At 48.8% G+C, this 25,973-nt stretch overlaps 1 protein-coding gene across 3 annotated transcripts in view; it reads right to left on the reverse strand.

Moving 5' to 3' along the window:
* Window positions 1-25,973, reverse strand: part of GGA2 (golgi associated, gamma adaptin ear containing, ARF binding protein 2) — a 44,926-nt gene that overhangs the window by 11,583 nt on the left and 7,370 nt on the right. For 2 of the 3 annotated variants that reach the window (XM_030924805.1, XM_030924807.1), the window contains exons 2-13: window positions 18,444-18,528; window positions 17,054-17,129; window positions 16,113-16,211; window positions 14,560-14,683; window positions 11,205-11,308; window positions 9,454-9,534; window positions 8,784-8,921; window positions 5,504-5,585; window positions 3,210-3,335; window positions 2,320-2,442; window positions 1,672-1,700; window positions 1,156-1,289 (exon numbers count right to left, since the gene is read on the reverse strand). In XM_030924805.1, the coding sequence (XP_030780665.1) occupies window positions 1,156-1,289; window positions 1,672-1,700; window positions 2,320-2,442; window positions 3,210-3,335; window positions 5,504-5,585; window positions 8,784-8,921; window positions 9,454-9,534; window positions 11,205-11,308; window positions 14,560-14,683; window positions 16,113-16,211; window positions 17,054-17,129; window positions 18,444-18,528 (1,201 nt within the window). Of the gene's footprint in view, window positions 1-1,155; window positions 1,290-1,671; window positions 1,701-2,319; window positions 2,443-3,209; window positions 3,336-5,503; window positions 5,586-8,783; window positions 8,922-9,453; window positions 9,535-11,204; window positions 11,309-14,559; window positions 14,684-16,112; window positions 16,212-17,053; window positions 17,130-18,443; window positions 18,529-25,315; window positions 25,426-25,973 lie in introns of all 3 variants that reach the window. The other variant, XM_030924806.1, reaches the window with a different exon arrangement.

The raw sequence follows: 25,973 nt of genomic DNA on the forward strand, positions 1-25,973 counted from the left end.
CTCAAGCGATCCACCTGCCTTGGCCTCCCAAAGAGCTGGGATTACAGGTATGATATGGTTTGGCTGTGTCCCCACCTAAATCTCATCTTGAATTGTAGCACCCACAATTCCCACATGTTGTGGCAGGGACCCTCTAGGAGAGAACTGAATCATGGGTGCAGTTTCCCCACACTGTTCTCATGGTGAATCTCATGAGATCTGACGGTTTTATAAGGGGAAACCCTTTTTCATTTGGCTCTCATTCTCTCTTGCCTGCTGCCACATAAGACATGCCTTTTGGCTGAGTGCAATGGCTCACACTTATAATCCCAGCACTTTGGGAGGCAGAGGCAGGCAGATTATGAGGTCAGCAGATCAAGACCATCCTGGCTAACATGGTGAAACCCCATCTCTACTAAAAAAACACAAAAAATTAACCAGGTGTGGTGGCACACGCCTGTAATCCCAGTTACTCAGGAGGTTGAGGCAAGAGAATCGCTTGAACCCGGGAGGCAGAGGTGGCAGTGAGCTGAGATTGCACCACTGCACTCCACCCAGGGTGACAGAGCGAGACTCCGTCTCAAAAAAAAAAAAAAAACAAAAAAGAAAGAAAACATGCCTTTTGCCTTCCGCCATGATTGGGAGGCCTCTTCAACCACGTGAAACTATAAGTCCATTAAACCTCTTTTTGTTTTTAAATTACACGGTCTCGGGTATGTCTTTATCAGCAGTGTGAAAACGAACTCATACAAGGCATGAGCCACCGCACCTCGCCTAAACTTTCAACAGAAAGATGATTCTCGGCCAGGCAGATGGATCACCTGAGGTCAGGAGTTTGAGATCAGCCTGGCCAACATGGTGAAATCCCATTTCTACTACAACTTAAAAAAAAATTATCTGGGCATGGTGGCATGTGCCTGTAATCCCAGTTACTCGGGAGGCTGAGGCAGGAGAATCGCTTGAACTCATGAGGTAAAGGTTGTCAATGAGCCCAGATTGTGCCACTGCACTCTAGCCTGGGCAATAGAGCGAGACCCTGTCTCAAAAAAAAAAAAAGAAAGATGTTTCTCCAGGGCGAGAGGCTGTCTTAGAGCACCATTCTCTGGCCCTTGTCCCATGAGAAGGAACTGCACTCAGGAGCCACACTCTCCCACTCCCCTTGCCCAGAAGACTCACAGAGGGCCCGGAGCTGGCTGTGGTGAGAGGAGGTCCAGCAAATTCCTGTCTGCAGAAGGGTTCTGAACGCCACCGCCTGGCAGTGTGCTGGAGGAGGGATTCCTCTTTTCCTCACAGCAATTCTGACCAGCAACCTGTCAAATCAGGAATGGCTAAAGTAAGACCAGGGTATGAGTGACCATCAGCCACAGTAAAACCAAGGCACAGCTCTCCCGAGCCCACCCAAGCTGCTGTGGCCCAGGCTGGTGACATCTCTTGGGGCAAGAGGGGAAAGAAAGGGCAAGATCACACTCAGCTCCTGGGCAGACCTCCAGGAAGCAGGAGTCTGGTGTAACCTGTCTCCCCTGGGGTACCAGCCAGACAGTATGGGTGAGGAAGAGACTTTGGACCTCCAAGGCCATGATTCCACCGGGACAGTGCAGGAGCACCTCTCTGCTCGCCAGGCAGTGCTGCCTCACAAGGGCAGGTCTGAGACCCTCCCCTTCTCTCTCTGGGCCCTGGGAAGAGCATCCTCACCGTGCCTGTAACAGGAGCATCACTGATTCCTGTAAGAAAGGAATGGAGTGACATGCATAACATTAACTCCACCTGCTTCAAGATGGCGAGTAATGCCACACCCACCCTTTCTAGGACATCCAGAAAATCTAGACAAATAAGCAACTTACTGAAGGTCATGCGACTCATCCATGGCCAATCTGTGACTAATATGCAAGGGGGACCCGCTCAACTGCCCAGAACACCTGATTCCCTCAGCAGCAGGTACGTGCTCCCTGAGGGAACCAGCTCACTCTCCTACTCACAACCACCTTGATTCCCTCAGCAGCAGGTATGTGCTTTCTGAGGGGACCAGCTCACTCTCCTACTCACAACCATCCCGACTCCCTCAGCAGCAGACACGTGTTCCCCGAGGGTCCAGCTCACTCCCCTACTCACACTCATCTTGACTCGCTCAGTAGCAGACACGTGCTTCCTGAGGGGACCAACTCACTCCCCTACTCACTCCCTCAGCAGCAGGTACGTGCCCCCAGAGGGAACCAGCTCATTCTTCCTATTCACAACCATCTCGACCCCCTCAGCAGCAGGCACGTGCTCCGCGAAGGGAACCAGCTCGCTCTCCTACTGGCACCCATCCTGTGCCTGCTCCCCACAAGGACCTGCCCTCACCCAAGGCTGCCAAGTCTTGATGAAGCAAAGATGGCGCCACAGTCCCTGCCTGCGCAGGTCCATTGTCCACCTCCAAGTCAATCAGGGGACAGGTCTTCATGCAGCCTGTTGGATTCTGAAAGACTAGAAAGCCCAGGGTTAGGAAGTCAGTTGGACATGAGAGCAAAGTCTCCACATAAATCCAATCAGCTTCCCTCAGACCACCTCCTAATCAAATGGTAATGCCCTCCCTGCCCTTCCAAGAACCTTCCACTCAGCTGAGTGTCCTGACACACAAGCTCAGCTGGCATCCGGGACAACAGGGAGCCAAGGCCTGCCTTCCTACCCCAGGGATCACAGGCCATCATGCAAAGGTCCCATCACCCTGGAGGAGAGCAGATTCAGCCTTCTCCAGCTCAGGCCATTCCGAGGCTTCTGACCACAGCTGATCAAAATCACCCGCAGTGCTTGAAAGACGCAGACCTCCAGGCCCAGCTCCAAGCAGTCTTGATTCAGAAGGTCCAAGCCAGGGACCTAAGCAGTGGCAGTTCAACCAGTGCTCCAGGTGATTCTGATACAGCTGACCTGGCACTAGGAACCTCGAGGAAGACCATTTCTTTTGTCTCTAGCTCCCATATGCAACCATTTATGAGAATTCAAACCCAGGCACAGCTTAGCCATCTGCTTCTGTGTGTAGTCAAAGCTGGGGTCCAGCCCGGCAACCAGCTCATGACGATTCCTGTGGCTGGGCGTGGCAACATGAGACCGGCTTTCACAGGAAGGGGAACAAAGGGCGAGTTCTCTCATTTCTATTCCTTAACCCAGACTATGTTTAGGACCCATTCTTTTTTTTTTTCTGGGAATTGCAGGCTGCCCCGAGGCAGAAGGCAAGGAGAGGCTTTCAAACATACCTCTGGAGACAGGGATGTCTCCCACTGAGCTGGTCACTCTGTTTCCAAAGGTGACCCGGCCCTCCATCACCTGTTTGTACAGCAGAACTCCTTGGGTGAGGAGGTCATTTGCCTGGAGAATTTCCGCTGAAGAATGAGGGAAGAATCGGAACCCCCGGTTTGGTGACCAACAATCTCAATCCTTTCTAAGCTTTTCCATAAAACAGCCTTCATATGGCTCGACTATGTTCAGTTTATCCACACCTCCAGCCCCCAGATTGTGTCATCAGACCCTATCAGGCCTAGTCAGTTAACCCGAGTCCTAACATGTTAGTAGTTCTCCATGCAGAAGGAAGCAAATCTGTTTACCTTCTACACCTGTACTGTCCAGAGTACTGACCGACAGTAAGCACTCAAATTAAGGCCCTTTAAATAACAGACTTTTAACTTTAACTCAGAACCTGTTGGCTGGGCGCAGTGGCTCATGCCTGCAATCCCAGCACTTTGGGAGGCTGAGGTGGGCGGATCACCTGAGGTCAGGAGTTCAAGACCATCCTGGCCAACATGGTGAAACCCAGTTTCTACTAAAAATACACAACGTTAGCCAGGCGTGGTGGCGGGTGCCTGTAATCCCAGCTATTCGGGAGGCTGAGGTGGGAGAATTGCTTGAACCCAGGAGAGGGAGGTTGCAGGGAGCTGAGATCACGTCATTGCACTCCAGCCGGGGGAACAAGAGCGAAACTCTATCTCAAGAAAAAAAGAAGTATCAGAAACAGAAACATTAACAGCATCATGGGGGATGCCACGAGCAGAACTGAGACTAAGAATACTCTCAATTCAGAGGGCCTATTTTCATGCAAGGAAAAAAGGCTGCGCGTAGTGATTCACGCCTGTAATCCCAGCACTTTGGGAAGCCAAGGCGGGCAAATCACTTGAGTACGAGAGTTTGAGACCAGCCTGGCCAACATGGCAAAACTCCATCTCTACGAAAAGTACAAAAATTCGCCAGGTATGGTGGTGTGCAACTGTAGTTCCAGCTACTCAGGAGGCTGAGACATGAGAATTGCTTGAACTCAGGAGGTAGAGGCTGTAGAGGCTGCAGTGAACTGAGATCACACCACTGGACTCCAGCCTGAGCAACAGAGTGAGACCGTCTCAAAAAAACGAAAAAGGATTGCAGAGGGCATGCACATGCTATCCACTAAGAGAGACTAAAGAAATATAAACCAATTATACAGTAGGGCTTTTCTTTTGCGTCTGATTTAGAACAATTTTTTTTTTTTTAAGTTAGCAAGAGATGATTAAGGAGAAATTTCATCAGGGAAATCTGAACACTGACTGAATCTTTGATTATTTTGAAATGTCCAGAGGCTGGGGATTGTGGCTCACGCCTGTAAGCCCAGCACTTTGGGAGGCCACGGCAGGCAGATCACTAGAGGCCAGGAGTTTGAAACCAGCCTGGCCAAATTGGTGAAACGTCATCTCTACAAAAATACAAAAATTAGCCAGGCATGATGGTGGTTGCCTGTAATCCCAGCTACTTGGGAGGCTGAGGCAGGTGAATGGCTTGAACCCAGGAGGTGGAGGTTGCAGTGAACCAAGATTACACCACTGCACTCCAGCCTGGACAACAGAGCGAGACTCCATCTCAAAAAAAAATTAAAAGAAAAAGGAATGTCTAGAATTTGCTTCAAAACAGACTAGGGAATGGGTGGGTACAAAAAGAGGTACAGATGAAACAAGATTTAAAAAATCAGCTATGAGCTGGTAATTATTAAAGATGAGTGAAGAATACATAGAATTTATTTTACTATTCCTGTCTCTCATGTTTTGAGATTTTCCATACTAAAGAGTCAAATTTTTTTTTAGTAACTGTGGACAATTTTTCACGTCCCTACGGATGTCCCTTCCATTTTCCAATTGGCCGGGCTCTCTTAGGTGACCTACCTGGCCCCTGAAGATACAGAAGCTGGTGATCCCTTGGAGACACCACCCGCAGCTGCTTCTCTGGCCCCTACGATTGGTCAGCTTTTCCTGAAGCCTCCAGAGGCATCTTTCTTCTACCTCTCACACCCTGATCTCCATGGTCAATTTCCACCCCTTTTCAGGCTTTAGACCTGCTGCTGATTTCTTACTGAAGCCTGGATCCTGCTGGAAGTCAGTTCTGAGGCAACTCAGGCCACACCCTACCTAAGCACAAGCTCCACGGAATATCAAGTCCACTCTGTCTTGTTCCTGGCACAGCAGCGTGACAGGAGGGACCAAGTCTGTCTTGCACCTGTGCTGCTAGCTACACCCAAGGAAAGAAAACTTACCGAGTGCATCATCGTCATCAGTGGTGTCACTCGCCAGCCGGAACAACGTGGGCCGCAGCTTTTCGCACCTCTCATATACGACCTGAAAGAGCACAACATGGTTCATGACACAAGCCCAGGCACCCCACAACGGCCCCCTCCAGGGCCCCAGGAGCCTCTGATCAGGCAGGCGGCAGAGTCTGGGGCTTCAGGAGGCCTCCTGTTGGTCCTGACTTCGAGAGTGCAGGTTTGAAGTAACATGGCAGAGTTTCAGAACAAGATTACAGACTACAGGTGTATGATTTTTGAAAATAAAAGAATCTGACCGGGCAGGGTGGCTCACGTCTGTAATCCCAGCACTTTGGGAGACTGAGGTGGGCAGATCACCTGAGGTCAGGAGTTTAAGACCAGCCTGGCCAACAGGGTGAAACCCTGTCTCTACTAAAAATACAAAAGTTAGCGGGTGCCTGTAATCCCAGCTACTCAGGAGGCTTAGGAATTTGGAAAGACAGTAGTTCATTTCTGCTAATCTTGTGAAGTGGAAGGACAGGTAAATAAAGGAGTTATGTGGGGGCTGGCTCTCCTGTGCAGAGAAACATTAAAAAAAAAAAAAAAAAAAAAAAACTGGAATGCAGAGGGAGATGGCTGAAACAGACCTGCAGAAGGAGGTGAACAGAGCTCCAAGGGAGACCAAGAGCATGGCTGCCTCGAACCTGCCACAGAAAGGCTGTGGTTTCTTGATTGTTTGTTTGTTTTTGAGATGGAGTTTCGCTGTTGTTGCCCAGGCTGGAGTGCAATAGTGTGATCTCGGCTCACCACAACCTCCGCCTCCCGGGTTCAAATGATTCCCCTGCCTCAGCCTCTCGAGTAGCTGCGATTACAGGCATGTGCCACTATGCTCGGCTGATACTGTATTTTTTTTTTTTTTTTTTTTGAGACGGAGTCTCGCTCTGTCGCCCAGGCTGGAGTGCAGTGGCCGGATCTCAGCTCACTGCAAGCTCCGCCTCCCGGGTTCACGCCATTCTCCTGCCTCAGCCTCCCGAGTAGCTGGGACTACAGGCGCCCGCCAGGTCGCCCGGCTAGTTTTTTGTATTTTTAGTAGAGATGGGGTTTCTCCATTTTGGTCAGGCTGGTCTCAAACTCCTGAACTCAGGTGATCCGCCTGCCTTGGCCTCCCAAAGTGCTGGGATTACAGGCGTGAGCCACTGAGCCCGGCTGGACTGTGGTTTCTTAGATGTGACAACAAAAGCACCAGCAAGACATTTAAAAAAAAAGAAAAAGAAAAGAAGGCCAGGCGTGGTGGCTCATGCCTGTAATCCCAGCACTTTGGGAGGCCAAGGCAGGTGGATCACCTGAGGTCAGGGTTCGAGACCAGCCTGGCCAACATGGTGAAACCCTGTCTCTACTGGTCAGGTACAGTGGCTCACACCTGTAATCCCAGCACTTTGGGAGGCTGAGGTGGGCGGATCACCTGAGGTCAGGAGTTCGAGACCAGCCTGACCAACACAAGAGAAACTCTGTCTTTACTAAAAAAAAAAAAAAAAAAAAAAACACACAAAATTAGCCAAGTGTGCTGGCACATTCCTGTAATCCTAGCACTCGGGAGGCTGAGGCAGGAGAATTGCTTGAACCCAGGAGGCGGAGGTTGTGGGGAGCTGAGATCATGCAATTGCACTCCAGCCTGGGCGATAGAGCGAGACTTTGTCTCATAAAACAGAACAAAACAAAACTTTCCCGCTTCAAAAGATGCTATCAAAACAGTGAAAAGGATGGGAGAACACTGTCTGATAAGGAACTTGTATCCAGAATACATAAAAAATGCTTGTAACTCAAAAAGACACTCCAAAAGTTGGGCAACGGATTTGCAGACATGTCTTCTAAGATGTACAAGCTGCCAATAAGCATAGAAAATAAACAAGCCATTAAGAAACAGAAAGTTGCAATGAGACAGCACTTCACACCCTCCAGGAGGGCTCCGATCAAAAAGATAACAGCAAATGTTGGCAGAATGCAGAGAACTGGAACCAATACATTGCTGCTGGGAATGTAAAATGGCACAGCCACTTTGGAAAACAGTTTGGCAGTTTCTCAAAATGTTAAATATGGAGTTACCCCAAGATCCAGCAATTCCATTTCTAGGTATATACCCAAGAGAATTAAAAACCTATGTTCACATAAAAATTTGGACAAAGTTCAAAGTCATTAATTGTAATGAATAATTCAAAGGCATCATTCATAATAGCCAAAAAGTAGGAACAAACCAAATGCCCATCAGCTAATAAATGGAGAAACAAAATGTGGCATAGCCAAACAATGGAACACTATTCGGGCATGAACAGAAATGGAGCAGTGACACATGCTACCAGATGGATGCACCTGCAAACATTAGGCTACGTAAAGGAAGCCAGACACGAAAGCCCACGTATTGTGTAACCGCACTTGGACAAAGAATCCAAATAGGCAAATCCAGAGAGACAGAAAGTGGATTAGTGGTTGCCAGGGACTGGGGAAAGGGGAGTTTGGGAAAGGGGGAATGACTGTTAATGGGTACAAGGTTTCTTTTAGGGGTGATTAAGATATTCTATAACTAGATAGATACGATGTTTGCTTTTATGGTATGTTAATTATCTCAATAAAGATGCTGTATAAAAACTAAGATCTCAAGATGTGGAGGAGCTAGAATTTGCATATGCTGCTGTTAGGATTGTAAAATGGTGCAATCACCCTGGAAGATAGCTTAGCCACTGTTTCCTAACAAGTTAAATATATACTTAGCATATGACCTAGTAATCCCAGACATTTACCCACAAGAAATGAAAACAGATGTTCACACAAAATCCCGTGTACACAACTGTTTATAGCAGCGTGATTCATAATCACCCAAAGATGGAAACAACGCAAGGCCCATCAATAGGTACACGCTGTGGTACATCCAGATGACAGGACAGTACCTGGCAATAAGAAGAAACAAGCTACTGCTACACACAGCAACGTGAATGGATCTAGAGTGAGATCGAGAAGTCAGGCTAAAATAGAGGGTTATGTACTGCATCATTCCATTTATACAAGAGTTTGGGAGTTATCAGCGAATCAGAACAGAAAGCAAATCAGTAGCTGCCCAGGGATTGGGGAGTAGTGGAGAGAGGAAGGGAGGACAAAGCAGCACAAGGACATTCGGGGAGGTGTCAGATATGTTTACCATCTTGACTCTGAGATGGCTTCATGGGTGCATACAGGTGAAAGCACTGCGAACTCACTTTAGTAAACATGTGCAGACCCCTGTGTTACACCTGAAGATTACCTGCAGGGCCTCCTGGTTGGGCAGGGCCTGCCCTGGCCTGCGGTACATGCTCAGCATCTCCTGCAGCACCTTCACATGGCTTCGCACTTCCTCCACCGCACTGACCCTCTTGGACACCTTCTCTGATTTTTCTTGTTCCTTTTGGGAAAAAGAAGAGGATGAGAGTGAAGGAGCAGAAACCCTGGCTGAAGCCTGGGAAAGAGTCACTACTGAGAGAGCTCGCTCAGGGGAGTCACCAGGACGTTAAGTGCATGGGAGAGCTCACACAGTGAGTGAAAAAATACTCAAAAGCCCAGAATTCCTGGGGAGGAAACTGCAGTTTGGGGAATGGTGACCGTGACCTCTGCCTCTGTGCCACCAGCCTCAAGCACTCTGAAAAGCAGTTTCCTAAACCTGGACTTTGTCCATACCAATACCTGTTGCTGGGACCGAAGCTGGTGTCTAGGAAATGCTTTGAGCAGCATGGATGAAAGCAGCTGAGAAGTACGACAGCAGCGGGATTTCTGCTTCCAATTGAGGGAGCCTATGGCTGTTCCCCAGAGGTCAGGGCTAGGAGCCACTCTTTCTCCCAGGCAACTGTTCCTCTACCCCTCAAGCATAGGCTCATGTGCACTGTCCTTCAGCCTCTGTCAAATGCTGCTTCTACTGAACCAACTGGAAGAATGCCCACCTCCTTGACCAAATTCTTGATTAACCGGTTTGCGGCCTGAAGGTCCTCAGGGTGGTTGCTCTTTAGAAGCCTTGTCAGAAGCTGGAGAGAGTGAACAGGAAGAGTAGGTGAGACCACAACTCCCTCAGGCCCAGAGCAGAAGCAGCAGCTACAGAAGAGTTAACACTAACAACAGCGCACACATTTTACATGCACTGTCTCACCAAACGGTCCCAAGGACACTATGATGCAGGCACCCTGACTATCCCAATACACCACTTTTTTTTTTTTCCGAGACTGGGTCTTGCTCTGTTGTCAGGCTGGAGTGCAGTGGCGTGATCTTGGCTCACTGCAACCTCTGCCTCCCAGGTTCACACCATTCTCCTGCCTCAGCCTTCCAAGTAGCTGGGACTACAGGCGCGTGCCACCATGCCCAGCTAATTTTTGTGTTTTTAGTAGAGACAGGGTTTCACCACGTTGGCCAGGGTGGTCTCAATCTCTTGACCTCGTGATCTGCCTGCCTCGGCCTTCCAAAGTGCTGGGATTACAGGCATGAGATGCTGTGCCCAGTCCGCCACTGGTTTTCAGTGGGATAGGGGGATGTGGGGGATTACTTCTCCCAGGGGATGTCTGGCCAAGTCTGGAGAAATTTGGTTGTCACAACTAGAGAGGGGGTGCTACTGGCAGCTCGTGGGTAGAGTCGGGAATGCTGTGAACATCCTACAGTGCACAGGACAGTCCCCAACGACAGGGAATTCTCTGGCCCAAAAGGGCGCTAGGTCTGCAGTTGCCTGGGACCATGTGCTTTACGATGCGACAGACCCTGGTGATCTTGTTCATCCCTTCATTTCCAATGCCTAGCAAGATGCCTGGCACAGAGAAGTCACTCAATCTTCATGGGACGGATGGCAGGAAAGGTGGGGATAATGAGGGCTGGTAACACAGGATTCTTTCTGAGAAGTCACACCATACCTCCTTCCTAGCTCCTCCCATCCTCTGCAAACCCAAGGCACCAAACAGGAGGAAAGCCAGGGAGAAAGGCGGCCCGGAGCCTAGACTAGTCTTGCTCATTCTAACAACAGGGACCTGATAGCCACAGAGTATCTAGGCCCAAGGAGTGGGTATAGGGACGGGGTGCAGTTGGCAGGCAGACCATACCACGCAGAAACGAGTACATAGTGTGTAGCCTTCCGACGCTCCGTGAACTAGACCTGTGACTGACCAAGAACAGTCATGACCGAAAACACTGACAGCAGAAGGCCAAAGGGCTCCCCACTCACAGGCACCATAGAGTTATCCCTGGGTCTTGGCCACCTTACTCTTCTTGTCCCTCTAGATACTGATGTCCAAGGAACAACGATTTGGGGAGTTCATAGTGGATGGAAAATGGATAGGGCCGGGCTCACTGGCACTGAGAAAGAGCTGAACCAACACACAGCAGCAAGTCCTTCCACCGTCCCCACCCCAATACCACACCCATACAGGACATGACCCATCACCTACACTTCCCATGAGCTAGTATTCTGCACCTTCTTTCCCCAAGGAAGGCTGTGCAGAAAAGGGAGAGGGCACAAAGAGCCCAGCACCTTATTAGTCGGCTTATCCATAAAGAATGCACCCAAATCTTCTGCTACCTCACTCCTAACGGCCTGTCTGGAGAGGAGAATCCACGTAACCTGGCCCCCTTCACACTCTGATTCAAGCATCAAAGGGCATTTACAGTCCCTAAGGGAAAAGGTCTGATCAGACACCATGTAGGTCTGGTTCCTTACCTTGGACTTTTCTTCATCAGCATCAAAGATGGAGCTCTTGGGCCAAGGAGATGGTGGGGGTAAGATTTTATCCACTGGCAGTTTAGGGTCTTGTTTTATAATTCCTAAAAATGCAATTTACAAAGTTAAGACACCAATATGGTACTCAGAAACTTCAGTCAGAATCCAGTATAAAGTCCAGAAACCCCTGGTTCCTGATACCATGCTAGGAAAGCACTGTCAACAGCCTTCAAAGACAACACCCAGTCTATGAATGAAGTTTTACATCATCTCTTAGGAGAATCCAAGGGACCACCATGGTGGCCGGGACATCAGAGCCAACTATGTCAGAGAAGACCCAGTCCTGAAGGCCTGCAGTCTGTGGGCCCTATGCTATAAAAACATGGATCAGTTAATCCAGCTACATAACCTCCCAGGGATCAAAAGTATCTGGAGGGTCCCTGATGAAGCTCCTGAAAATGCTGAGTGCATGTGACAGGGAACAACAGTCCATCCTGAACCCGGGTTCCTTTTTTTAAGAGCCCAATATAAAAAGAAATTCAGATTCCCATCTTACAAACAGGATACACAAGGGTGGGAACTATCACCCCCACTGTGACAACAACGAAACACTGGAAAGTGTGCAAATTCACAACATTTTTGTTGTTTTTGAGACAGATTCTTGCCCTGTCTCCCAGGCTAGAGTGCAGTGGTGTGATCATGGCTTGCTGCAGCCTCAAACTCCTGGGCTCAAGCAGTCCTCCCACCTTGGCCTTCCAAGTAGCTGGGACTACAGGTGGGCACCACCACACCCAGCTAATTTAAAAAAAAAATTTTTGTAGAGATGGGGTCTCGTTATGTTGCCCAGGCTGGTCTGAAACTGCTGGCCTCAAGAGATTCCTCACCTCAAACTACCAAAGTGCTGCGATCATAGGCATGAGCCACCATGCCCAGCCTACAACTTCCTTGAATCCATCAGAGAGGTCAGATCACAGGGCAACAACTAAGTAACCTGAAATCTAAGGAAAAAAACAACCTCCAAGGATTGATAAAAGGCAATACCAATAGTAACAACTAAGCTAGAATTATTTTAAAATTGTTTACAGGCCAGTGTGAGCTGCCAAGAGAATACAGAATTGCTTTTTTTTTTTTTCTTTTTTTTGAGACGGAGTCTCGCTCTGTCACCCAGGCTGGAGTGCACTGGCCGGATCTCAGCTCACTGCAAGCTCCGCCTCCCGGGTTCACGCCATTCTCCTGCCTCAGCCTCCCGAGTAGCTGGGACTACAGGCGCCGCCACCTCGCCCGGCTAGTTTTTTGTATTTTTAGTAGAGACGGGGTTTCACCGTGTTAGCCAGGGTGGTCTCGATCTCCTGACCTCGTGATCCGCCCGTCTCGGCCTCCCAAAGCGCTGGGATTACAGGCTTGAGCCACCACGCCCGGCCCGAGAATCAGAATTTCTGGAGGCTGCAACAGAAAGAAAATAAGCTCTTCTCCAGAGGCTTACAAAAATAGCGGGAAGGCCTGAAGGCAGGATTACAGGGAGAAAAGGAACAAACCCTGCAGCCATAGAGCACTGGTGGAACCCACTGCAGCTAGAGAAAAAATAGGGGAGAAAAAACAAAAACAAACCCTAGTACCCTTGGAGGAGGAGCAGGAATTATGTCCTGGGCCCAGATCTACACTGGGGTGAGGCAGGATCACAAACAGATCCTACCAAGACCCAGGATGCAGTGCCTGCCTAAGAACCAGGCTGAACCAGAACAAAGACTGGCCCTGCCCACCACCCTATCCCTCTGACAAGGGACAGCTGTCTACTGCTACGAGTGGCAAGAACAAGGAGAAAGGCTCTCTCTGAGGTGCAGAGGAAAGTGAAGACCTACAGCTGAGAGAACAGATCCTGAAAAAATTAACAAACTAGCCCCCAACCTAAACACAGGCTAACACTAGAGGAATCTGAAATCTGATGTCACTACAGCAACAACAAATCTCACACCCAGTTCAAATCCTGCCTACCAAAAGGAAAGCTCTACCCAATTCCAGGCATTAAAAACTCCTTACCTCACTGATGGATATGCCAACTACCCTGATTTGATCACTACACATTGCATGCATGAACCAAAATATCACATTGTCTCCAATAAATGTGTATAAGTATGTGTCAATTAAAAATAAATCCATGGCTGGGCACAGTGGCTCACGCCTGTAATCCGAGCACTTTGGGAGGCTGAGGCAGGCGGATCATTTGAGGTCGGGAGTTTGAGACCAGCCTGAGCAACACGGTAAAATCCCATCTCTACTAAAAATACAAAAATTAGCCGGGCATGGTGGCAGGTGCCTATAATCCCAGCTACTTGAGAAGCTGAGGCATGAGAATCGCTTGAACCCAGGAGGCAGAGGTTGCAGTGAATGGAGTTCGTCCCACTGCACTCCAGCCTGGGCCACAGAGTAAGACTCTGTCTCAAAAAAAAAAAAAGTATTGAAAGATCTGTCTGCACGTTGTTACTTTTATCACAATAGTATTTTTCACACTCTGGCTCATAGGTAGCATTTATCTGTACTTCACAGTAAGGTTCCACTATTTCAGGAAAAGAGGTTAAAGATGGACATGGCGGCTCACGCCTGGGAGCCTGAGGTGGGAGGATCATTTGAGCCCAGGAGTTTGAGACCAGCATGGGCAACACTGCAAGACCTTGTCTCTACAAAAAATAAAAATATTTGGTGTAAGTAAGAGAGCAAGTGAGACAGAGAGAGAGACAGAGAGAGAGAGAGTGAGAGAGAGAGGGAGGGAGTGTTTGTGTGTGTCTGTGTGTGTTGGGGTGCAAGTGGGAGAATAATAAGTGAATAAATCAGCTGGGTATGGTGGCACACGTCTGTAGTCCCAGCTACTTGGGAAGCTAAACCAGGAGAATGGCTGGAGTCCAGGAGGTCGAGGCTGCAGTGAGACATGACTCCACCACTGTGCTCCAGCCTAGGTGATGGGGCAACACCTTGTCTCAAAAAAAAAAAAAAAAAAAAAAAGAAAAGGTTAGTTTTTAAGCAACCAAGAATTTTAAAAGATAAATAAGTGCTTTAGTGACATAGGTTGCTTATATGTCACTTTAGTGACATAGGTACCTTTCTCATGCTGTGGTTTCCTATGATCCAGGCAACAGGGAAAAAAGCAAGCCTTACATCATCTTTCTAGGTTTGCACTATGGCTTTTAAAGGTAGTAGATAAAAGATTTATTGCGTAAAAAAACAAAATCAAAACTCTACCTCGGTGTCTATGGTCCTACATAAGAAGTCCAGCTTTCAACAAAAATTATAAGGCAGACGAAAAAGCAGGAAGATACAGGCCGAGACAAGAGGAAATATGACACAGTAACGCAAGTCAGACCTTGTTTCTTCAGCATCTGATAGGCATCTCGGATCTTGATGTCTTCCGGAAACCAGACTGTCCAACTAAAGAGTATTTCAATGACTCTTCCTTTAACTTTTTCTGTGGCCCAGGACCCCAGGTACTGCAAGTAAAAAGGAAAGAGAATTCTAGAGCTGGAAGAGACTTGGGAGACCGACACTTTAACTGAAGAGATAGCTGCTGACGCCCAGAGACACGAGCACCCGGGAACGGTATGAGTGTGAGGAGAGACTAGAGGCCACCCCATCTGGCGCCTAGCCCTGGAGTCCTTCCTGGGATTCAAGGAATTGATCTCCACAATACTCACACTAAACCCCACCATGCAGAGGCCTGGGTCAGAGCCTGTTCTACACCACTGGAGACAGTCATTTTTTTTGCCTTAGATAAGAATATAATAATAAAACTTGGTCTTTGCTTCAGTTCCTGGCACAGAACTTCAAAAATCCTCAGGATTTCCTGAGTCACAAGAGTGTCTTGTTATTCAAGAGACACACTCGCAGGGCGCACCTGAGTTTTCACTAATGACTTAGAGTGAGTACCTAGAGAGTTTCAAGGGCTGGCCACTCCAAAGAGATCAGCCCTATGATCAGAGGGCTGAAACTTTCAGCCCCATCCCGACCCATGCCCTCACATCCCCACCGACAGAGGTGGCAGGGGCAGGCAGGGGGGTGTGAACTAGAGATTGAGTTCAACTATGTGGCCAATGATTTGACCGATCATGCCTCGGTAATAAAACCTAGAGCTAGTTCAAGCCAGCAAGGATGTGTTAAAAAAAAAAAAAAAAAGAAAAGAAAAAACACTGAAACAAGGAAGCTCAGAGAATCTCTCAGTTGAACCTACGATGGGAGGATGGCAAGCTCAGAGTCCACGAGAGGGACAGCAGATCTGTCCCCTCTTGCCACACCAAGACCTTGCCTATGCATTGCTTCCATTTGTATCCTTTATAATAAAACAGGGATACAAAGTATAGTGCTTTCCTGTATATGTGAATCATTCTAGTGAACCTAAGCAGCACTGAGCCCTCACCACGTGGGGTCCGGGTAGCATGCAGCTCTGAGAAGCGTCAGAACTGAAATGAACTGTGGGACCCACAGTCAGTGTCAGCACTGTTGTGGGAACACAGCAAGGCAGGGCTCAATGTTGGTTACCTGAGACTGGCTGAGCTAAGACAGGGGCCAGGAAGACAGGTGCAGAGGACAAGGCAGGAGGTGATAGGGTAACTTCAGGCCACCCCTGGGATCTCTCACTGTCTCTACCAGGAGCCTGTGCCTCCAAGCTGGAGTTCCTCATCTCCTCTAGGCCACATGTCTCCATGGCCTTCTTACAGGGGAAATGTGAAAACGCTAACAGTGAGGGGCACGGGTCAGCTGATGAGCAGAGCCTCTTCCTAGAGCTTGGAGAGAAGAGCACTTTCACAGGCAGGAGCAGGTTTTGTCCATGTGTGGGCCTGCCTCTGGCCTGAGGAGGGCACCAGGAGTTTGACGGCAGGCGTAGGTGCGGCACAGTGGGCAGAGCCAAGTTCAGGTACTCACCTTTGGGGACAACACTTTGATAAGTTCATTCAGGAAACGAAATTTGGCCACCTCGCTGTGGAACTTCTCCCCACAGTGGTTCATGCACATCTCCAGCACCTGCACAGACACAGGACCCCCGTGAGAAGGTGGAAAGCCAGTGGTCCCAGGGGCTCCCCTCCAGGCTGGTAACCACTTGCTGGAGACTGCGCTGGAACCACGGCTAACCCTGCCTCAAGCCTATGAGAACACTGAAGTTTTGATGAAGAGGACTTTTTCAGATCAAGAAAAAAATGTCCCCTGTTCAATCTTGCTATAACTGCCTGAGGTTTATGCCCAGGAAAGAGCTTAGTGGTGTATGCCAAACCCTGAGGTCACCCCACCTTTAAGGAGACCTTTTGAGAGTGAAAGTGGCTCAAGAAGCAACTCCTCCCCAGAGGCAGAAATCCGGTATCCAGTGCCCAAGACCAGCCAGATGTCACCCATTGGCACTCAAGAGGCAAGCTGGGCCTGCAGACCCCTCCTCTGGTCCATACTATGGCTTTCAACACTGCAAAGTAGTCACTAACATCTAAACTCTCAAACATATACAAAGACCTAAACTAGCAATCCTGAGCCCATACTCATACCTGCCAATAGTCAGTGGGCCCTGTGCTAGAGCTGCCCTCTTTAGACAGGGCACATGAACTTGCCAGCCCTGGTCTAAGAAGGGCAAATGAAATAAAACCTTCCTTTCCTTCTCCCACAGCAGACTCAATGCTGCCCTGAAAAAAACAGATGAGAAAGAGAAGAAGGGTGGGGACCCTGGCCCAGAACTCCCTCCTCCAACCTGTTGTGAAGGTGAACCTCTCAGAGGAGGCTCCCTGCCCCAACGGAAAGGATCTGGGTGGAAGCAAAGTGACTCTCAGCTCTCTATAGCACAAGGACAGGAAAGCTTAGGCTACAAGGTAAGCCAAACTCACCGTTAAGGCATAAAGAGCTTCCTTCTCTTGCGGAGACTGGATCTTGTGGGCCAGTAGCCAGGGCGCATGTGTGGGGCTATAGGGAAACAAAAAGACCTAGACTCTGGGCACGCAAGAAGAAACTAACCCAAGTGGCTGAGCATACTCAGTAAAGTCACTTTTCTTCCAGGGGCTGGTGTCCAAAAGCAGAGGTGGAGCGTGCCTGACAAACAGCCCACGCGCAGGGGCCCTGGAGAGGGCCACCTCCCACCCACCCTGGTTGCACCTACAGCACGCAAGGTCCTCCTCCTGCCCAGGGCATACTGCCCTCCCCTCAGCCAACCCCCAGCCCCCAAACTCCAAGCTTCCAGTCCCAGCCCAGTCCCATGCATAGCCAGAGCAGCACAGGCCCTGCATGGCTGTGATAAATGCCCAGGAAATGCTAGAGCAGAAAGTGCGATCAAACTCTGGGTTCAAACTGGCCAAATACGCGACACCACACAGATTAAACATCTGGATGGGCCAGGCACAGTGGCTCATGCCTGTAATCCCAGCACTTTGGGAGGCCAGGGCAGGTGGATCACCTGAGGTCAGGAGTTTGAGACCAGCCTGGCAAAAATGGTGAAACCCAATCTCCACTAAAAAAAATACAAAAATTAGCCAGGTGTGGTGGCACGTGCCTGTAATCCCAGCTACTTAGGAGGCTGATGCAGGAGAATCGCTTCAACCCAGGAGGTGGAGGTTGCAGTGAGCTGAGATCACGCCATTGCACTCCAGCCTGGGTGACAGAGTGAGACTCTGTCTCAAGAAAAAATAAAAAAAAGAAAACAAAACAAAACAAAAACAAAACATCTGGATGACTCACTTGATTCTGAGTCTTCAGGTCCTATCCAGATGCTATAGAAACAGAATTCAGTAAAACCTTCCCCCTTTCCTTTTTCTTAAGATTACATTTAAATGGTGGAGAATACACAGATCTCTTTTTATTAGGTAACATGTCTATATTCTATCAGTAACATTCAGAGTTCTCCTCAGCATTAGTGTTTTATAACACTATTTAAAATTAATAACTGCTAGTTGCAAATGAGCTATCCTGTGTTTTTTTTTCCCCCACATGAATTTGCTAATAGAAAAATAACGTTCTCAGGATTATGGGTGAAAATGAGAGCGTGAATGCCGGCCTGACTGTATTTCTATTTTTTTGAGACAGGGTCTCGCTCTGTCACCCAGGCTGGTCTCAAACTCCTGGGCTCAAGCGATCCTCCTGTCTTGGTCTCCCAAAATGCTGGGATTACAGGCATGAGCCACCAAGCCTTGCCTAGAGAGCTTAACCCTAAAACAGTCTTGAGAGACAAAGGCCTACACTCAGTGTGGGGTGCCCCCAGAGTTAACTATGTGTAAGTCACCTTACCCATTGGGGTCAGTGTTCACCTGCTCACAGAAATTCTGGATAGCTGACCAATCCTGTTCCGACATGCTTGGGTCTGTGGCTTTGTCTGTCAAATAAATAATAAAGTTAGAGAATGCATAAGAAGAAGAAATTTACACCCCTCCCCATACACACGGTGGCCAAGGGCTGTCTTATCACAGATCTACAGGATTGGACCAGTGGGCAGACAGCTAGAAGGAGAAGAATTGTGCCTGCGCTGCCCACCACCATCCAGCACAGCGTTGGGCACATAATATGCCCTTACTGAATATTTGCTGATTGAATGAACCAGCAAATTAAAGAACAAGCTGGCTGGGCGCAGTGGCTCATGTGTGTAATTCCTGCATTTTGGGAGGCTGAGGTGGGGGGATCATTTGAGGTCAGGAGTTTGAGACTAGCCTGACCAACATGATGAAACCCCGTCTCTGCTAAAAATACAAAAAAATTAGCTGGCGTGGTGATACATGCCTGTAATCCCAGCTATTTGGGAGGCTGAGGCAAGAGAATCACTTGAACTTGGGAGGCGTAGGTTGCAGTGAGCCGAGATCACACCACTGCACTCCAGCCTGGGAGACAGAGGGAGCCTCTGTCTCAAAAAAAAATTACCTGACAAGTTATTCCCCTGAAAGCAGCTTCACTTTTAATGCAGAGGTTGGCCCGGGTGTTGTCTTCACACCCGAGTTGGGATGCCCCCACCTGACCTACGACCAGTGGAGACAGAGGAGAGGCCCCCTGGAAGTGTCTCAACTGTGTAACAGGAAGACAAGAACATGCCACCAGAAGGAATACAATCCTGCCCGTTCATAAAACTTCTAATGGCAGCGTGGTGGCTCACACCTGTAATCCCAGCACTTCATGGGACTGAGGTGCATCAATTGAGCCCAGGAGTTTGAGACCAGCATGGGCAACATGGGGAAATCACGTATCTACTAACATTTAAAAAAATTACAAGCAGGCACGATGGTGCACGCCTGTAACCCCAGCACTTTGGGAAGCCGAGGCAGGTAGATAACCTGAATTCAGGAGTTTGAGAACAGCCTTGCCAACATAGTGAAACACTGTGTCTACTAAAAATAAAAAAATTAGCTGGGCGTGGTGGAGTGTTCCTGTAATCCCAGCTACTCAGGTGGCTGAGGCAGGAAAATTGCTTGAACCCGGGAGGTGGAGGTTGCAGTGAGCTGAGATGGCACCACTGCACTCAGCCTGGGCTGTTGCGAGACTCCATCTCAGAAAAAAAAAAAAAAAAAAAAAATTAGCTGGGCATGGTGACATGTCACTACAGTCACAGCTACTCAGGAAGCTGAAGTGGAAAGACTGCTTGAGCCTGGGAGGCTGAGGCTGCAGTGAGCCAAGATCACACCACTGCACTCCAACCTGGGCGGCAGAGCAAGGCCCTGTCTCAAAAACAAAAAAACAAAACAACAACCCTTCCAATTCCCCTCTGGCCATCCAGTCCCGGCCTGACCAGCTGCTCTGATGAGAAACTGTACTAGTTCTGACAGAGCAGCTCTTTTAGGCTCTGAAAATGAGGTGTTGCTTCTCGGGGCAGTACTTCTGATACTGTTATTCTCCTGGCCGGAGTGTCTGCTCTGTGCTCTCAGTGCCCTATCCATATTCTTACAGACTCGTCTGAACTTCCAGCTCCTGCAGAAAACTCCCTCCCGCTACAACAGCCCCACTGCTTCTCCCTCTGATTACTCAACACAGCACAGAGTCGAACTTTTCCTGACTGCAGTCACATTTATGTCACGTGGAAGTCATGTATCCAGATAGGGAGAGTCATCAAACAGGTAATTACCATCTTCCTGCCCACTGACTCCATTCTAAGTGAAGAGAGAACACAAGGGCAAGGGAAGGATCAGTGATTCCTATATTCTCCTCCCCACTCCCCCAAAGCCCTCTCCCTATGTTCTGTATCTTAAAATCCTATCTACCCTTGAGTCCCAATTCACATTCCACCCTAAAGACTTCTCTGATCTTTTTATCTCCCATCCCCATAAAACAAAACCTGTTTCCTCCTCCGAACAGAATTTTATCTGCCCCTTCTCCGATAGGGATCTCCAGCTACACTCCTTAATAGTCACAGGTACTTGGACTCTCTGAGCCTTAGCTCCTCAACTATAAAATAAAATAGGGCTAGGCACTGTAGCTTATGCCTATGATCCCAGCACTCTGGGAAGCCAAGACAGGAGGACTGCTTGAGCCTAGAAGGTCGAGACCAGCCAGAGCAACATAACGAGACCCAATCTCCACAGAAATTTTTAAAAAAAATTAGACAGCTGGGCACAGTGGCTCACGCCTTAATCCTAGCACTTTCGGAGGCCGAGGAGGGCGGATTGCCTGAACTCAGGACTTGGAGATCAGTCTGGGCAACACGGTGAAACCCTGTCTCTACCAAAATACAAATAATTAGCTGGGCATGGTGGCATGCATCTGTAGTCCCAGCTACTCAGTAGGGTTAGGCAGGAGAATCGCTTGAACCCGGGAGGCGGAGGTTGCAGTGAGCTGAGATCGCGACATTGCACTCCAGCCTGGGCAACAGGGCGAGACTCCGTCTCCAAAAAAAAAAAGGCCAGGCATGGTGGCACACACCTGCAGTCCTGGCTACTCAGGAGGATCACTTGAGCCCAGGAGGTCGAGGCTGCAATGACCTATGATTGTGCCACTGCACTCCAGCCTGAGAGGACAAAATGAGACCCTGTCTCAAAAATAATAATAAAAACAGTCTGGGCACAGTGTCTCATGCCTGTAATCCCAGAACTTTGGGAGGCTAAGGTAAGAGGATCGCCTGAGCCCAGGAGTTCATGACAAACCTGGGCAACATAGTGAGGCCCCATCTTTCCAAATGAAAAAATGAAATAGGGAAAATAGTACCTTCCTCATGGGACTGTCATATGATTTAAAGGAGGTGTCTAAAATGCTTAGTACAGCAGCATGCAGTAAGAGGTCTATAAAGGATAATTGTTCATTATTATGTACAGTCTCTGGCTTTTACTGTAATATGTACACATGCCTTGTCCTACCTAGAGAGAATGAAACCTTGAGGGCAGAAACCATATCTTCCTTACAGTGCCTTAGCCATAGGTACAAAATAGAAACTCATCAAATAAATTATTTAAACCAGTGATTCTCAGCGACTATGTCTGAATCACCTAAAGTCTATACCATTTAAGCTTCTGTTTCAGTTCACTACAAGGTCAAAGTTGACACTTCAAAAGAATTCTGACCTCACATGTGACTCGACCTGGAGGGAGAGAACAGGAGAGGCAGGGAGAGAACAGGGGGAGGCGGGGAAAGAACAGGAGGCATGACCCAAACTCCCCTCACAGAATCCAGCCTTCTCACTCCTCTCTGGCTGCCAAGTGAAAGAGACATAGCACTGATGGGCACCAGCTTTTTTTTTTTTTTAATATGGAGTCTCGCTCTGTCACTCGGGCTGGTGTGCAGTGGCACCATCTTGGCTCCCTGCAACCTCCACCTCCCGGGTTCAAGTGATTCTCCTGCCTCAGCCTCCCGAGTAGCTAGGATTAGAAGTGCCTGCCACCACGCCTGGCTAATTTTTTGTATTTTTAGTAGAGACGTGGTTTCACTATATTGGCCAGGCTAGTCTCGAACTACTGACCTCGTGATCCCCCCGCCTCGGCCTCCCGAAGTGCTGGGATTACAGGCATGAGCCACCGTGCCCAGATGACACCAGATTTCTTAAATAAAGAAAAAATCTCTGAGGTTAAATTACGTTTCAAACCCTTAACCAAGGCCAAACAGCAAAATAATTTACAAAACGTAAGTTTCCTTTCTTATTTGCTAGAACTCGTATCATGAGGACTCAATCAAGATTTATCAGTAACCCCAGCACTTTGAGAGGCCGAGGCAGGCATATCACCTGAGTAGGGACAGGGTTTCACCATGTTAGCCAGGATAGTCTCGATCTCCTGACCTTGTGATCCACCCGCCTCAGCCTCCCAAAGTGTTAGGATTACAGATGTGAGCCACCGTGCCTGGCTTGGTTTTCTTTTACATAGGCCTCTTCGTTTGTTGAAACTGTAAGATGTTCCTCACATTGGAGAAACCTGAAAGCTCCCAGCAGCCAGCAATTGAATGAAAGGTAGGGGCTGGGCCACCGGCAGGGCGGGGCCTGGTGAGCCACGTGCCTAGGCTCTCACATCACAACGGGGGCGGGGGCGCGTGGAGGGGACTCTGGGCCTGATTGGTTCCTGGGAACCAGGCGGGAGCTCTGGCGGTTGGCAGAGCAACCTCCTTCAGTAGGTGGGAAGCAGTGGAAGGAGGAGGAGCTCCCTCTGTGCGCTCTCTTCGCAATCACAGCTCTCAGGCTTGCTGCATCTAGTCCCATTCTAAAGAAACCAAACAGGTTCCCAAGGGACCCTTGTAGACAAGTCAGCTCAGGGGAGGCGGATGAGGCGGGGTGCGGGCTGCTGGTGGGGTGCAGCCCCATAGCCAGGGGCTGGCCCTGCCAGCGTGCCTTTGCTAGGAAGAGGTGGAAGGGCTGAGCTCTGCAGACTTGGAAGCAAGGGAAGGCCCAAGTTGCGGGAGAGGAGAGGAGCCAGGAGCCCAGCTGCCTCATGGGGAACACGCTGAGCTGTTGCTTGTGTGCCAACGCCAGCTCCAGGCAGGGTCTGCCCAGGGGGTCTGCGGAGCTGTATTGCGGCTCTGACATCTTTGAGGTGGTGGCAAGCAGAGGTGCAGGCCAAGGCAGAGAGGAGCAGAGGCACAGCAGATGGAACATGCTGTTTCCCAATGCCAGCCCCAAGCGGGGCCAGCACAGGGGTTCTGGGGAGCTGTCCTGCAGTGCTGACACCTACGAGGCAGCATCAAGCAAAGGTGCAGGCCAAGGCAGAGAGGAGCAGAGGTGCAACAGATGGAACATGCTGCTCCCCAGTGCCAGCCCCAAGCAAAGCCAGTGCTGGGTGCGGTGGGCGGAACCGCCCTGCAGCTATAACATCATGGAGGCGGAGGTGGCAGTAGTGCCACACCCCACTGCTGTGGAGCCTGCCTAGCCAGATTTAGGGGCCTGTGAGGGCCATGACCTGCAGCACATCAGCGACCAGGAGATGCCCAAATATTTTGCTTCTGATCATCCAAGGGAAAGCACGCTCTTTTTGAGAAAATATCAAAACAGTGTGCAGGAAAAGAGGAGGAGCTCTCACCTACATTATATACCTCCATGGCATCTTGATAGAAAATACAGCTCTTGTTCCACCATACTGCTAGATAACAGCAGTCAGCCAGCCTGATCTTAGACACACATTAGAAAGTATGACTTTGGCAATATATTACAATATAAAGCACAGATACGCAAATAGATCTGTGGCAATTTTTGACAAGCCAACATATCTACTTTCACAAGAGAAGGTTCCAGGCAAATCCTTCGAGCATGATCCCAAACGCAACTGTACTTTCAGATATTTCTGTACTCTTTTTCAAGTCATAAAACAGCTCCATGTGCAGTCGTAGCTTTGGTGTACATTCAATGACTTTTAATGCTAACATCGATCTTTGTCCTACTAATTGGAAAAAGTTTGTCCTCGGAGCCATGTTTCTTGCCTCCAAGATTTGGAGAACTCGTGGTCTGTGGAGTGTGGATGACAGCCAGAATCCCAAGGACATGGCAGTTGAGAACATGAGCAAGATGGAGAAGTGTTTTTTGGAGCCACTTGAGTTTAATATTCCTGTGTCTGCCAGTGTTTATACAAAATATTACTTCGACCTGCATGCCTTGGCAAATGACCATGACCTGTATTTTCTATTTAGTTTTCTTCACAAAGATAAAGCACGGGAACTGGAGGCTGTGTCACTGCTGTGGAATACGAAGACTTGCATCGACATGCCGCTGCCATGACAAGGGCTATCAGCATGAATTTCATTGGTATTCGGTGCACTAATGCCATCTTAAAGAGAGAAATTAACATTATAAAATCCTGAACTTCTCAACTGTAAAGACTAGAAAATATCACTTCTGCTGAGAGAAACAACAAAATTAGGATTTTCTTTTTTTTGTTGTTGTTTAGATTTTCATCGAGAGGAAACATCTTCACGTTAGCCACATTGTGGAACTGGGTGACAGTGGTATGAACAGTGGGTGCCAGGTGCTTTCTGCCCTTCTTGTTCCACTGGGTTCAGATGGCATTCCTAGGGCACCACCCTCTTGAACAACTGTTGGGGAGAAGGAGTGTCACATGGACACAGCACATCCCTGCTCAGAGTCCACAGTCACCCATAGTCTCAAGCAGGTGCCAGTGGTGTCCCCAGTCCCTAGCAGGTGACAGTGGTCTGAGCTGAGCTGGAGTCCAAAAAACTTTAATTGGCTCCAGATTTGTGAGAGCACCTGGGTTTGGTTCTCTGTCCACTGAGGCACTGAATGCATGATGGCCCAAAACTCAACAATGGTGGGAAGAGAGAGTGGCATTGGGGCAAGGCTGTCACTACTCCAAGCACCAGGGTGGCTCAGGCCTGCTCATCTAGTCTTTGGAGGGAATCTGTGCATGTGAAATGAGGCCCCCATGTCATGGTTATAAAGGAAGAGATGAAATCAGCTCATCTTCCCCCAGGCCGATAAGAGAGGAAATCAGCTCATCTTCCCCCAGGCTGATAATGGTCACATCACCTAGGGAAGCAGTAAAAGACCTGACCTTGGGATTGTTAGGGGAGGTATGGAAGTGAAAACTGGATTTACCCCGTTCCAGGAAAACAACAAAGAAGGAACATCTGGGTTCAAAACTTTATGAAAAGATCATTTTCCCAGCTAATATTGCCGTGGTGCATTGCATGGTCTCAGCACTTGTCAACAAAACAAAAGCCTCTTAATAATTCTAACACAGGGACACACTGCGACTCACATTTTCCAGTGCACCTCAGTGGTTCAAGAGATTGCTGGTGCTGCCTGCATCTGTCAGTCTGTTCACATATGGAGAGGAGCAGTGGTTCTCACGGGAGCAGCTTCTGCATCCTGAGGAAGTTTGCCCAGATATTTCTGGTTTTAATAACTGGTGGCACCCACTGACATGCAGTCAACAATGGGAATCCTATGGTGCACAGGACTGGCCCCCTTCTCAAGAAAGAATTTTTTGGCTTCCAAAATAGAAAGTGCTGAGGATCAACTGCCCCAGAGTCTACAAGGGAAACATTTTCTGAGACTTTCTTTTTTTCTTACAAGAACACCAGATCCCCACCAATGTGAGATGTTAGGTTAAGTTTTTGTGCAATGGTGGATGTGGGGGACAGAATCCTAAGACACCCCATGATCTCTGCTATCTTTTGTTATACCCTGAATCCTCACCTTTCCTTGGATATGGCCAGACCTGTGCCTTGTTCTAGACATCTGAATATGGCAAAGTGAGGGAGTGGCTCTCTAGGAGTTACCTTTCCTTTCATCGTGAACAATAGGAATTCCTCTTTTCTTTCTTGCGTTTCCTTTCACAATACAGTGGTTTGGAATATCCCACTGTTGATTTGCAATTTCCTCCTCCAACCATAGTCCATGGCCCTTTATATGTA

Source organism: Rhinopithecus roxellana, chromosome 20 (genome assembly GCF_007565055.1).
Source record: "Rhinopithecus roxellana isolate Shanxi Qingling chromosome 20, ASM756505v1, whole genome shotgun sequence".
Lineage (NCBI taxonomy): Eukaryota > Metazoa > Chordata > Mammalia > Primates > Cercopithecidae > Rhinopithecus > Rhinopithecus roxellana.